The 15,169-nt window shown below is 39.2% G+C and overlaps 1 protein-coding gene across 1 annotated transcript; it reads right to left on the bottom strand.

Annotated features, from left to right (window-relative positions):
• Nucleotides 1-9,674: 9,674 nt before the first annotated feature.
• rpl7l1 (ribosomal protein L7-like 1) lies at nucleotides 9,675-13,619 on the bottom strand. Its single transcript, XM_062437019.1, has 6 exons — nucleotides 13,581-13,619; nucleotides 12,964-13,072; nucleotides 12,280-12,443; nucleotides 10,965-11,102; nucleotides 10,758-10,867; nucleotides 9,675-10,482 (listed from the first exon to the last, which is right to left on the bottom strand). The coding sequence occupies exons 1-6, from the start codon at nucleotides 13,592-13,594 to the stop codon at nucleotides 10,274-10,276; spliced, it is 744 nt and encodes a 247-aa protein (XP_062293003.1). The 5' UTR covers nucleotides 13,595-13,619; the 3' UTR covers nucleotides 9,675-10,273.
• Nucleotides 13,620-15,169: the final 1,550 nt, after the last annotated feature.

The following is a 15,169-nucleotide window of genomic DNA, read 5'->3' as shown; positions in this document are numbered from 1 at the left end:
GCAGAGACGAGCTGTCGCAATATTGTTACAAATGAACTCTAAACCTGTGTAATCTAATCTATCCAATCACAGCCCTTTCTTTTCTTGTGGGTGAGGATCATTTAAACCAAACAAAACTCAACCTCTTGTTATGTTTTTATAACAGATATATAATCGTATCTTTTTACACTTTCCACTCGAGGACGTATTTTTGTTTTTAACCCCCTCTCTGTGCTCGGCTGAAAACGTTCCTCCAGGTGTAACCCCGTCTTCTCTTTCGCGGTGTATTCACTGAGCTGCACTGCTTCTGATGAGGAGCCGAGGGGCGGCTGACTGCAGAGAGGTGAGGTGAGAGCGCTGAGGTCAGAGAAAGGAATGAGGAGAGAGGCTTTGTGCGGGAAAAAGAGAAGTGGAACGGAGAGATGAATTCAAGAAAAACACAAGCTGACAGTTGATGTTAGAGTAGTGAGAAAAGAGCTGAGATTCTTTATTTAAATGAGTTTAACACGTTTTTTCTAAAAAAATGAACCAGGGCTCCATTATTAATGCAACTGTTGATTAAAACACTTCTTAAGACTCACTTTTATACAAATGCTTTCTTATGGGTTTTTTTCTTCTTTTTTTTGTTATTTTTCATTCTATATTTATCTCTCATTTCATGTAGTTCTTTGTCATGTTTTTTGAAAAGTGCTATATAAATAAAAGGTATTATTGTTATTATTATTATTAGAGCTGGGTATTGGTACCAGATACCTTTGAGGAATGGACTGAAATGAATGGATACCAAGTAGCATGGAAACGTCTCCCCTCAAAAGTTTCCTGTAATCAATCCTTTTTGCACCCAGAGCTAGAAAATATGACTATTAGTATGGACATGCTCACAGCCAATCAATGCAAGTGTTACATATGAATCATTTAGAGACTTACAAATGCATTTGTGTAAAAATCTAATCATGTGAATGTGGAGGAGTTGTGGCATTTTATTTAATGAATGCTTCTATTCACATGATGAGTATCAATGAAGTACTCAGTTGGTTTCAGTATCACTTTAACGGTTATTGGATTGGTACCAGTATCATAACTTTTTAAACAATACCCAGCCCTAATTATTATTATTACTTAGCTGTTTGGTCCATCAAATTTCAGAAAATGGTGACAAAAACCAGAAAATATTCACCTTTGAGAATTTGGAATGTGTAAATTCTCCTTTGAATTGATCTGGCTCACAGCTAGTCTGTGGAGAGATCAATCCAGTTCTCTAACTGATGCTGCAGGGTCAGATTTTGATTATTGTTCTTTATTTCATCACTGAGAGATTAATACATCTGTTAGAAAAAGCAAACTTGGCTAAAACTAACATATAAACAGACTTTCACCACCTAAATATCATATTTGACCAACAGCTACCTGCCCAACACACACACATCTTAAAAGATTCATTCCACTCTGAAGTTTTTAATCCTAAATAAACCCCCAAAACACATCACAACTTAATGTGTAATTATTTATTTATTATTATGTGCAATACTATCTATGAGCAAATCCCATTTTAACTGCATACACTGGCAATGAATGAGTTTTGCTGTGCAGATGAGAGTATGAGTGAATGAATGGATGCATTTATCTTTTTATTTTATATATATATATATATATATTTGAGCCCAGTCCTTAAATCCAACTGAATTTCATTGTAGGTTTTTCTACAATGACAATAAAAAAATCATATATCTTAAATAACTTTTTTCATTATGGGATTTAGAGCTTGAATTAGAGCCCAGCTAATAGATGGTACACATCAGCTGGGAGGAAATACCAGCTGCTACTGGCTGGAATATTTGGGAAAACTTGGGAAAATCTGATAGGAACATTAGTGATTAAAGCTCTCCTCAGCCAGGCCCTCCTCTGCTCACAGTCACATGCTGGCAGCTGTTAAATGGCACTGAAGGGCAAATGTTTCAAATGACAAGAGGCCAAAGATCTCAGCGACGTCACACAGTCCAGCTTCTTCTTCCAGCTGGAGCGCTCGCTTATTGCTTATTGCTTATTGCCTCTTTGTCAACTTCTACGACAGTTAGACAACCGTCTCTATAGCAACCAAAGAACAACTCGGCAAAGATTTACACGTGTGAGACTGTGAGTGTGTGAGATTACATGTGTGTGTGTTTAATGTTCATCAAACAGGAGAGGACCTGTCTGTGTGATACTCTGTGCTTGGTGTGATCAAGCTCTGGCTGAAGACATGTGACCTGTAACTCTGCTCTTATCATTATGGCTCATTAACTGTGATCTACCTGAGCTGTGACTGATCTGGAACAGCTGGCTCAGGTGTAAAGGACTCATCGTGGAGCTCTCTATAAACTGATTTCAAAGCGAGTGCTGATGAGAGACTTAAGTTTCCATCAGTTGTAGTTTGGTGCTATAACTTACAGCTCAGTATGTAAACTTCTGAGAGCGTTCGAACAACTTAAAGCAACACACATCATGAGTGAGTACAGTGTTAGCTCTGTCCTCAGTGGCTGCACTTCACATCTAACTGTATGAGCTGCCAGCCCTTTGTTGCACATTCATGGCAGACATAGTACAACTCTGACTTTTGAGACACTGGTTACCAAGGACCCTCAGATTAAAACCATTCCAGAAGCAGTGCAGCCTCACAGTGTGATCACTACAGTAAAGCTACTTAACATTCCTGTGCAGTCAAGGTGTGGGACACTAAGAGCAAGCAGAGACTGATGCATCTACCTGCCTATAAAACCCACACATACATTTATTAATAATGAACTCATGATTACGAGACAGTAACAGAATCAAACTAATGACACACTGATGCACTTCTCCACATGTAGGATGAGGTTTAATGATTGTATTTTTAATAACTCAACGGCTGTTTGAATATGTGAACTTGTTTGGTTTGATGAAACATGAGCAGGATCTGCCCTGAGAAGAGGGAGCGACCATGGCTGACCTTTTCCCAGCAGACACATGCTACTGGTAAAGCCATTAGCCAAACCGAGCCTTCGTTCCCATAAAACATGAGAAGAGGGGCGTAGAATGGTCCAGCCGATGGAAGACAGGTGCTCACGTGTAGGTTTTTTTTCCTCTGGTTTTGCTAGAAATGCTGCGTGGGCCTCTGAGCACTCGCTCCACAGTGTGTTCCCTCTAATGTAACAGTGGACGGTCAGCCTGCAGGATACTGTGGAGTGTGCACTGTGCTGATGATAGCTTTCTGCTACACACTCTCAATAAAAGAACATGGCTCACAGCAAACAATTAGCTTCTGCACCAGTTAGCCCAGTCTTAATCCACTGCAGTAACACCAGTGCACAAAACTACTAAGAAGTGATCCTCCTAAAGCGTCTTGCTTCGAACTACGTTTTAAACGATAAAAGAAGAAGACAGACTTTTGTCGTAGCAAAATAACATTCTTTTTTTTTTAATCAGCGTGGCTGTAACCATGGCGATCGACAGACCATTCATCACTTGCATCCAGATTGGGAAAAAAAGCTCAACAACTGTTGCAGTTAAATGTTATTGAGTCATTCAAGGTCCCCAGAGGATGATTCAAACTGATTGGTTGAAACAGCAGCAAAAAATTAACAAATCATTCATTCATTCTAGAGCCAGCCAGCTGATATCATTAATATATCTTTATTGGCATATATGTTGTGTTGTGTCTGGTATGCACCGATATTTGTTAAGCTATATAGCTTTTTATGTATATTTCTCCTTTTTCTTAATTCAAGTTTAATGTGTACACATATTTTTTGTTGTTTTATTATTTATAGTCATTCATAATTATTAAATACCCCAAGTTTAGTGTTTCATTGTATACAATAAATATACTTAAACTGCAACATATCATGCCTCCATTACATATCTTTGTCACAAGTGTTTGATAAACACACATAAAAAAATGTCCTTTTTATGAACACATTCTGTATATATAAGATTATTGGCTGATACATTGATATTGGGATGTTTCCCTAACTTCCTAATATCAGTATCAGCCCCAAAAATCCAGTAACGGTCGGGGCCTAGTCCATTCATTCATTATTTTTCTAATTCATAGCGTGGGTTAAGTTCAAACAAGTCTGTGTCTGTTAAATAGCTCAAAGGTATTTAAATGATAATGAGTTTAAACAGCAGCCAGTCGTCATATTTAAGAAGCTAAACTCACTGATAGATGATTTATTATCAGTGATCAAAACAAATGATTGACTAAAGGTCTCAGCACAGAGGACACAACACCTCAGATTAATAAATCAAACAACATCACGATGTCTCACTCTCACACATTTATCAGTGCTTAGACTTCTTCAGCTGAAGTAGGTAAAGGTTCATTTACTTGCTAGCGCTGATCACTTCTAATCCGTCTTACTCCTACCTTTCATTTCAGTTGAGAGAGAGAGAGAGTGTGTGTGTGTGTGTGTGTGTGTGTGTGTGTGTGTGTGTGTGTGTGTGTGTGTGTGTGTGTGTGTGTGTGTGTGTGTGTGTGTGTGCATAATGAGATTACATTGAAAATATTTGATCCCCTGATCTTTTAATTATTTCCACACTGTCAATATTGTGATGAAAAAGAGGAAGAAGGATAAAGTGAGTCATAGCGCTAGTTTAATATTTCGCCTGTGTGTGTGTGTGTATGTGTGTGTGTGTATGTGTGTGTGTATGTGTGTAAAGAGGAGGAGGCAGTGTCATCATCACAAAACATCACAAGGGGGTCAGGGAGGCCGGGGTTGCCTGGCAACACAGGGACAATGATTGTACATTACACAGGGTTAGTAGGAGCTGAGCAGCTAGTGGCGTTGGAGCCTCCGCTGCTACTCCCCCGCCTTCTTTTGTGTAAATGGTGGAAAATAGAAAAAGCTGCTGTTTGATGGTGAGACGGCAGGTTAGAGCGCGGGAAGGACTGCAGCTGCTCAATGAGACCAGTGCTAGTTCAAAGCACATCCTGATTTTTCCATTCTCCCCCAATCCAAACCATGAGAGGACAAACCCAGCATCACTCACACTGAATATGAATGCAGATTAAAGAGGAACACCAGACTAACACTGACCTTGACAGCAGGAAACACAAATAGGTACATTTACAAATGGATCAGTGTGAGCCTTTTTATACAGACAGCAGTGATATGTCACGTCATGAATTTACAAAGTCAATTCAATAAGAGTCTGTGAATCTTTCCTTTCTGTCAGATTCAGCAAATCCAACCAACTGAATCTTCCTCCATCTCTCAGATTGGCTGAATCCAGTTCCTCATTATAGATCTCCATGCCTGTCATTTGTTTTTTACTTTGGGCTGTTTTAGCACATTAGCATGTAACATTTCCCAATTTGTACTAAACACAAAGTACAGCTGGGGCTGATGGGATATCATTACTTTTGCCAGTATGTCATCAGAAATAAAGTGGACTAGCATATATCACCACTTCCTCCTATGGGAAACATAACAGTCTGTACCACATTTCAATTTAAAAAATATACAACTGCCAAGACTTCACTTCACACTAAAGAAAAAAGAAGGTAACCAAAGAGTCATCAATGTCACTTGGCTTCACCCTCTGGGGACCATGAATGTTAAAATTGGGGGGAAAATGAGATAATATGAAAATCCATTCAACAGTTAGAGATATTTCAGTGTGGACCTGAGTGTGCACTGACCCACTGACCCTTCATAGAGCAACGCTGCTAATGTGGCTAAAAGATATTGTAGATATAAACTCAGCAGTCTGTTTTAGATTAAGTGTTTATAACAGTTTGAATACAATATGTAATAAATGTAGTCAGCTATAAGTCAATAACACAAAATATCAAAGTATAAATAATAAAAAGAGGGAAAACCATATTATTTTTGGCTGAGACAACCACAACACACGAACAGCTGTGTGGTATGCCTACTATCAACTATATACACACGTGTATGCACACCTACACACAAGCACTGCTGTCCTCTATAAAGCCGGTTCCTCTGCGGGCCCCAGCTCAGCTTGTATCTCAGTGACCCAAAAGGCCAATAATGTGAGTAATGATTAAACCCTGAGCTGAACCCTGGCCTGTTTTTGTTGAATAATCACCATCACACAGTGTGAGACAGAGGCAACATCACAGTGTGTTCTTATAAGCAGCAAAGATAAAGAGCTGCTGAGAGGTGAAATAGAAAATTGTCACAGCTGATTAATGTGCTGTTATCAGCTTTAAAAAGACATTGTTGTGAATCAAGAAGTCATCTGAAAACTGATAATACTAACCAAGATGTGACATGAACACTGTGTTAGTCTCTTGTAGGTGACATTAGTTAGTTAAGTGACATTAACAGAACTCCAGATAATACAAAAGGAGAATGGTGTTTGGTTGAAGCTTGTGTGTAATCATTATCTCACAGATGGCAGGGAGGTCAGCTAGTTCATCCTCAGGTGATCTAATAAAATTCACAGGACACCTCAGAATCACCTGTGTGGACGTTCACCAGTGTCAGTGAGGTCAGTTGATAGAGACATACCTTCTGATGATCAGTGCACTTTAGAGATCATTACAAACTCTGTCCAACTTTCTCTGAAGTCTTTCGTGAAGAACTATATGGCCCATAAAAATGTGATTGAACTGAAGTCACAGAAGCACATTTAAGACATAAAATGCCTCTACTCATTCTCTGTTAACTACACATCTGTCATACTTCTGTACACTGAATCTTGTAAAAATCCAATACTGCATATCAATGACCAATGCTGCATAATATCAATACAACCAGGAACATTAAAAAGATAAAGCCACAATGGTATAAAACAATACTTTTTCATCTGAACTAATTTCCATTGTTTCATGGTATGTCTCTCAGGACAGTGATTATATTTGAGATATGATGATATGTATAATGTACTGGTTTGGTTTTGGGGCTGATACTAGTGATACTTTATTTATTTATACCTGCTGGTCAATAATTAATATTTTAACTTTTTTTTTTTAATGCTGGTGTGAACCTCTATACATATATAACAGTGTCATACATACTTTAAATGGAGTTTTAATTCTTATTCCATAAGGTTGGACACATTTTAAATAGGTGTGAAGAGGTCAATATAAGCTTTAAACAGCACAGGTGTAGTGTGTAGTAGTGACACCTAACGGAATGTATGTTTGCCGTACTGTCGCAAAGGTCAGGCGTTTACATCCCACATAAAACACTATTTAAACAATCCAACGTGTACTTATAAAGAATGAGTGCATGCTTTACAGACAGATACAGCACGGTCCAACAGTCTGACGTTCCAACAATCTGAGGGTCCAACAGTCTGACACCATAGACCTTCTGTAGAGTTGGCTAATTGGTCTGCACGCGCTCCGGCAAGTCATTCATTTGAGCTGCTGGTGTTTCGGTTTAAATAGTGACCATGTTAACTGGTGACTTTCACATAGGTGTCCTCCTAAAAGCCTTCCAATGTAGTTGAATCCTTTTAAGATATATACTCAGTTGTGTTTAATATCTTCGCTAGCCATTTACGTAGCTTAAATTGTACTCAGCAAGATTCATTTACATCTCGTAATGTATCTTGTAATGTGAGAAACTAACCGGAGCCTAATAATTGGCAGTGCAGCTGTGGCCCATTTTGGGATTATTCTATACAGTTTTTCTCAATTGGAAAGAGATTCATATTCAACCAAAATCTAATCTTTATAATAATGTCAAATTCCTTGTGGGACGCTGGCTGCTGTGCAAATCTATGTTTCCTCCAAATTAGAAGAAATGTGAATGCTTCCTGTTGGAGACAGCGTTTCATTTACTCTGTAAGACGAAAAGGACTACATATTGAACTGAACATTCAATTTCAACATCATTTAAGGCTTTTCGACAGTTGCCGTCACCACAACTACAGACTCATTCGGCTGCTAAAGTCACCAGTTAACACGGTCACTAGTTGAAGCGAAACACCAGGTAGGAGCCAGCTAAACTGGTTAGCGTTTGCTTAACGTGGTGCAGATAACGTAACGGAAGAGGCCAGTATCCAGCTGTTCATTGACTACAGCTGTATTAAACACTATAGCGGTCTATAAAAACAACCAGCAGAGACAACACAAGTACACCAAACAGCTTGATATCAAACAGCGTGTCCACATGGTGCTGTTACCCAATCATTCAAACTTTCCGCAGGCACCGCGCGCACCAACGTGAAACGGTAATGTGACACCCGGCAACCTCAGAGCGCGCGGTGACTGTGAAACGCATTAAATGTGTTTTAGTTCCGTTTGTGAGAAAACAGTTAAGTCACTATCACTCTTACCTTTCTTGCGTTGTTCGTGTCCACATTACCCGCTTCACTGTAAAGCACCGGCTCATCATCGTGAATAAACGGACCGCCCATTCTCCTTGACACGAGGAAAACCACCTTCACGAGCACCTCGGAAAACTGCATTTCACCCAATTCGCACTCACCACTGGAATCAATAATTTTCCTGCGCTTTAACGTATAACAAATGCTGCACATACATCATTTTAATCGATTTTATTTTTAAAAAAATAATTACGTAGTTCATATATTTTGTAGGAGCTATATTTTGCGTTATGTTTTTGTATAAAACATGTCATGAAAGCCAAGAAACGGGTCACGTCAGATTTGAAAGTCAGTGTATAGCATGTTATATCGTTATTGCCGTTACATCAAGAATACGCCTTTACTTTAACACAGCAACCACTCATTCGACACATTTTGTAATAATATTTCATAATTACGACCTTTACGCTGTCATTGAAGGCAGCGTAACACGTGCTTGATAGACTGACATATAACACTGGATGATTAGTGCATCATGAGGACAAGTTTTATTCTTATCATTTACCTCATTCACAAATTAAACTTAATTAAATGTTAGATACATTAGGAAACGCTGCAGCTGTAGAGAGCGTTTGTTTTGTAGTGAAACAGAGATGAAACAGCAGAGGGTTCAATGTTTATCATGACGCCAGTGAGCATCCACGGCTGCGCTGCAGGCAGGGAAAATCGTCATCATGGTAATCAATCACCATGGCAATAACCACTGATTGGTTTTATAGATAAAGAGAGAGCATGCCTCCATCACCCCGCACATCACAGCCACACTGATGTCAGATTTCTTACCTGTGCATTGCTACGTCGGAAGTAGGCTTGAGTCCGTTTAGAAAGGAGCATCCTGCAGTCACACATCATGACTCAGTTCAGGAGGAACATGGTGACATTCATCAAGCTTTACCCACCAAATCCTCCATTTCTCCCAGTGCGCATTGATACAGGCGCAGCTGCATAGGTTGTTCCATCTCTCTCTCCCCTCCTCCCGCTAGTGACTCATGGATCTTTAAATCTGTAGTGACACCAGTATAACACGACACAAGAGGAGAATGGCGCTATGACAACAATACCTACTGACTGATGTAATATTAAATCACTCAGCGTCACCTGAATATAGTGTCAATAAAAAGAAAACCTGTTTTTCCAGGATAACCTGTGAGAAATGCATTAAAGAAAAAACACTAATTAAATAAAACCTGTACAAACGGCCAGATTCTGGGTGATTGGACACATTTTGGCCAATATTTAAACCAGAAAGCATTTAATTTCCATCTCTTGACTGACTGTAATTATGCCAAACATTTCCATTCTCATTGCAAAAGTGCTGAATCATTTGTCATTATAGAATCAAACATTTCTCATTTATTGCAAAACACAAACTTTATTAACAATGAATGAATCAGAGTCAAACAGTTTTTCACACATCTGTTCACACTGAAAACTAAATGCAGTGAAAGACTTTATTTATTTGGACTGGTTGCTCCTGCGTGCAGGGCAGCCAGTCCTAATTATACAATGACTTTCCTTGCATATGTTGCAAGTATAAAGTAGATACATATTCCTCTAACGGTCTGGGGGGAATATCGTGTGTAGAAATCAAACATCCTTTAACATAAAATATTTTACATGTCAACAGATGATTGGAAATATTTGTTATATTATCATCGACGAGCCCAAAAGCTTCCATCAGTCTGTGGTCAGGAGCACTACATGATGTTACACCATGAGTGCAAAAACAGAAACAACACACGAAGGCAAGAGTCCAAATTTTAAGTCCTCCTTCAGGCTCTCAGTGTGCTGGAAATACAACCAGAGAACAGATGCACAGATACATGTTAATTAAATAAGACTCTGGGTGAGACCCTGTGAGCTTATTAGCCAAAGAAACAACATGATGTTTAGTCATCGTTGGCATTTTATCCTCCAGATGTAAAAATCCTCCAAGTTGCTGCTGTGAGTCCTTTTTGTGTGTTCCTCCTCAGTTGAGCTGTCTGATGATGGAGTTAATGTCCGTGCCGCGGAAGCCGGGGTTGCCCAGGTCCTTCAGGATCCCCGCCTTGTCTTTGGCGGCGTGACGAGCCACCGACAGCTTGAAAGGCAACAGGAAGTTGTTTGCCGCCCGGAAGCTTCTGCCGACGGAGTAGATCTCATGAATCAGGTCCTCCAGACAGATGATGCTGTGTTTACCTGAGAACGAGAGAGGGGGAGAGACAGGTGAGAGGATGGAAGGAAAAAGCTGGGGCTAAATTGAGGTGCCTTAGTGCTCACTCTATGTACGGGGTATTATTAAATGGCTGAGATAATTAACTATTTAAAACACATGCTTTGACCTTTCCCTTACAGTATGTTTAGAGTATGTTACTATGGCCTTTAATCTGAAATCCTGGATTTGGGGAATGACCAACAGCTACAGATTGAGTGACTTGATTATAGTTGGTTTGCTCTGCTGGGTTCTAACTCACCCATGTGCTGCTCGATGAAGGTGTTATCAGTGAGAGGAACTCTCCTCCTGCCTATCCTGGTCTGTCCTCTCTTCAGAATGAGCTCACGAACAGACTTCAAGTTTGGAAATCTGTTGGGAAGATTATGGTGTTTGTTAAAAGAAGAAAGAAAAAAGAAAAGAATCTAAGATGAATATAAGTCAAGCACAAGAGTCACGGGCTACTGACCCCCACGCCACATAGGGCTCCACCATCTTCATCATGGCTACAGACGTCTTGTTGATTTTGACGAAGGCCCCGCTGAAGATCTTCCTCAGCCTCAACATCTGGATCACCTTCATCACTTTGGGACTGACGCCTTTAATCCTAACAGGAGAGGATCAGCAATGTCTGATTAAATACATGCATGATTATTATTATAATAAAAATAAGACTTTTTATTAATATACAAGATCTAATATTAACCATCAGAAGCTTCACAGCTTGTCAGTGACAGTGAACATGTTCACATTTAATGTGTCAAGTTAAAACAAGCTGAACAAGTTTTTTCTAATGTTAAAAGGCCTGTTTAACCTAACCTAACCTAACTCATACGTGCAATAAGAACTTGTGCAACGCTGCTTTCAAATGCTTTAAAAAAAAAATATATATATATATATATATATATACATATATATTTATCGATTTGGGATGGTTTTGTGTGTGTGTGTTTGTTTCTTTATATTCAGGCACAGCACAGCAAATTTCCTTGTACTTCTTGTGCAATGTCAATAAAGTTCTAATGACAGCATAAGTATTAACTGTACGTCTTCACAGGAAATGATGACTTGATTGATGATTTCTTACACAGAGGAATGTGACCAGTTTCAGTCATCCAGAGAAGAAGAAAAGACAAAGAACCCATCCTTTCCATGTAGCTTTTATAGCTGTTATAATAAACACCTCTATGTCTAATGTCTAATAAGGAGAGGACAGGCTGGGTATGTTCACACTGAGCCAGGTCAACATGTAACATCTGTCCACAAACAGCCAACACAGCCCAAAAACGGAGCCTTTCCACAACACTTTCCAGAGTGTGACTCTTAAAGAAAACAGAGCTGTAGAGATGCTATAATACAAGCTGCCCAGTGAGGCCTGAGCAGCTGTGTATCAGTGAAGTTTAAGAAAATACTTCATTTCACCTCACAGCACTTTTTAAAACGGGGACATTTATTTATTGTTTATATTTATTATATTTATGATAGTGTGGGATATGTCTGAGCGAATGTGTGGAGGATGTGTTCCTTTTTTAACTGGCAGCACCTTACTGGAGTAGCTCTCCAATGTCATTTAAAAAAATGACAATAAAGGCATTGTATTCTACCTCAGACCTCTTACTGTTGTAGGAAGCTGTAGTGTGCCTCACTTTGCTCACATGTGTGTTAATGTTGTTTTGTGGTAGCTGTGGATCAGCTCAGGTAACACTGTGCTATGATTATACATGCAGATAAACCCTCGAACTAATCTTCTTGAAACAGTGATCCACACTCAGATTCAGACTCACTCTCTGATGCGGACGGCGAAGGCCAGCTTGTTCTTGGTGGGAGGCAGAGGAGCAGGCGGCCTGTGTTCAGTCCTGCGGATGCGGGTGTCATCGCGATGTCTCCTGTGGCTGTCCTTTAAGAAGTCTTCCAAACGCTTGAACTTCAGCGGTTTGCCCTTTGACACCTGAAACACACACACACACACGCACACGTTACTTTAAGAACTTTACTATACGTGCAATAGCAATCTGTGCTACTGAGCCTGCACATTGTGAGTTTTTGTATGATTATTCTGCTGTTTACCTTTGTGCTTTATTTATACTATATTTATTTGTATTGGATTTTAAATGCACCTCTGGGGTTGTCAAAAAACACTGATTTATTCATAGTGTGCTCAGATGATGGCTCTGGATATTTGTTAAAGAGACGTGTATAACATAACAGTCACACAGTGTTGTGGTGTTTAGTCTTCAATAATATGGTTCATGTTGGTAAGGACAATCAAGCAATCTTTATTTATATAGCAACAAATCACAACAAAAGTCATCTCAGTGACTGTTCACATAGAGCAAAGAGACCCAACATTCCTACATAAGCAGCAAGGAAAAACTCGAGAGGGAGGGAGAAGTAAAGAGGAGAGGGACAATGACAATCAATAATCAATGATCATCATCATCATCATCATCATCATCATCATCACTCACCTTTCTCTTTTCAAGCAAGGCAAGTTTGGCCTGTGTAGCTTTGATAGCCTGGTATGCTTTCCTCTTCTTCAGGAGATACTCAGGAACTAACTTGATGACTTTTTTGGATCTGGTAACAGAATGACACGTAACGTTAGAGTCACAGAAACACACACAGCACATTCACAACTGGCTGCGGTGCTACTGTTACTGTGTGTTCATTACACAGCTGTAAAAAAAATAAAAACTGTTCGTTCTATAATCTATTTAGCCTTTTTAAAAACAGCCAGACACAGTGACACATAAACATGTCTCCATACACAACCAATAAGCTACATGATCATTTGGTGAGATGTAAGTCTTTTAGTAAGTCTCAGTTACTACTTTCTGCTTCACGTGTCAGTTACACCACTAAAGTTTCACATGTTGACAAAACAGCAGAGCTAGCTGAGCTAATGCTAACTGTGTACATGTGAAATTAGGCTCCCAACAATCAGCCTTTTATCACCATCAATCCTGTAAATACAGCTGTTTAACGACACAGTGAAACGTACACTACTCTGAAAGACTGCAAACAGTTAAGCTACATGTAAAGACAGAGCGGATGGACTTAGATAGAAAGAAAAACAAAAGCTTACTCTGATTCTGCCATGGTGGAAATCTCAAGGCTCGACTGACGATGAGAGATGACGTCATTGCTCTTCTTTTTCTTAGTCGCGTAAGTCAACATTAAAGGTGCATACCGCCCCCTGCTGACCGCCGTGTGAACATTCATCACATTAGATCGGGAGTATCAGGAGTCATATACAGCCCAATTTGATCTCAAGTGGGCAGGACCAGTAAAACCATTGCATGATAACCTATAAATATATAATATATATAACTTTACTATAATAAATCATCTATTTACAAAACAGATGAACAGAGTGAAATGTCTTAAGAATAATGAGTAAAATGTCAACGTTATGATGTCTCAGCCTTCTTGCAAAGAAGCTGCTGACTGACAACATTTTGCACAATGTTCAATATATAAATGTTTTAAATATGATCACAATATGTATTCATTGTCTTAGAGAATGTTATTCATGGTCAGCCTCTGAAGCAGCAGAAAAATTTAAATTACTTTTCTTCAATTTTCAGACTTATCCAGTGGACCGGATTTAACCCCTTGATGGGCTGGTTCTGGCCTGCTGGCCATATGTTTGACACCTCTGCATTAGATCATCTAAATACTGATTTGTCTGTAGAAAACAAACCAAAGAAAACTGCCTGAACTGATCCTGCCTATATCAACCCCCTTCTGAAGTCCCTGAAGTCCTCACAATCAATCAATCAAACTTTGTTTATATAGCAGTTTTTATACAGGTTAATGTAGTTTAAAGTGCTTCACAGTTGATTGACAAGCTGATAATAAGACAAGTATAAGAACAAGTGACAACATAAAGAACAGGAAGAAAAGAAGAAAGAACAATTTCAGACCGTTTCATGAGAGAAAATAAGAATGATACAAATGTTTAGTTTTTTACAGATTTAGGATTTTATAATAAAACAACATTTATTAAAAGTTAGGGTCCTGAGCTCAGTAGTGATTTTAAACTCTATTCCTGTCCTGCATGTCTCATGTACTGTATTTATTATATCTTAGAAACTATAGGCTATATTTCAAAACTCTACACACTCACCACAAATCTTACACCAAACCAGCAAAACATTATACATCTCTTGCAAAAACAAACTATTCTTGCAAAACTCTTCAAACTTAAAAAAAAAAATGTGTTCAGTACAGTCACACAAACCATCATTTGAATAAGCACACAAAGCACCAACTACACAAACACAGTATAAATGAAGAATGCTTGTGTTAACTGCCTCTTCCCTACAATAACCTACTTTTATCACCTTGTTGTCATATATTTAACTCTTTCAGACTCAATCTTATCGACAGTCCATCCTAAGTCTCTGTCAATATACTTAGTATACTCCCAGCATTCACTTAAAGCCTCAGAGGTCAGGTGTTCCTTTACCACAACCTTCCACACATCTATAATCAACAGTGGTTGTGGAATCAGAGGTGTGTCTGATAGCAGCCGGGTAGAAGCTGTTACTGAACCTAACAGTGCTGCTATGCAGGCTGCTGTACCTCCTGCCTGAAGCCAAGAGGGAGAACAGTCTGTGACAGGGCTGAGTGGAGTCTCTCAGGATGCTGGTTGATCTGGCCAGCATGTGC

The sequence above is a fragment of the Scomber scombrus genome, chromosome 17 (assembly GCF_963691925.1).
Source record: "Scomber scombrus chromosome 17, fScoSco1.1, whole genome shotgun sequence".
NCBI classification, from domain to species: domain Eukaryota; kingdom Metazoa; phylum Chordata; class Actinopteri; order Scombriformes; family Scombridae; genus Scomber; species Scomber scombrus.
This window is presented reverse-complemented; position numbering and strand designations above follow the sequence as displayed.

What these genes read in the sequence shown, in the direction of transcription:
- rpl7l1 (XM_062437019.1), bottom strand. An exon ending in TTCGCCGTCCGCATCAGAGA is followed by an intron (nt 11,103 to 12,279) that starts GTGAGTCTGAAT and finishes CTCTCCTGTTAG; the next exon opens with GATTAAAGGCGTCAGTCCCA. An exon ending in CTTCATCGAGCAGCACATGG is followed by an intron (nt 10,483 to 10,757) that starts GTGAGTTAGAAC and finishes TCTCGTTCTCAG; the next exon opens with GTAAACACAGCATCATCTGT.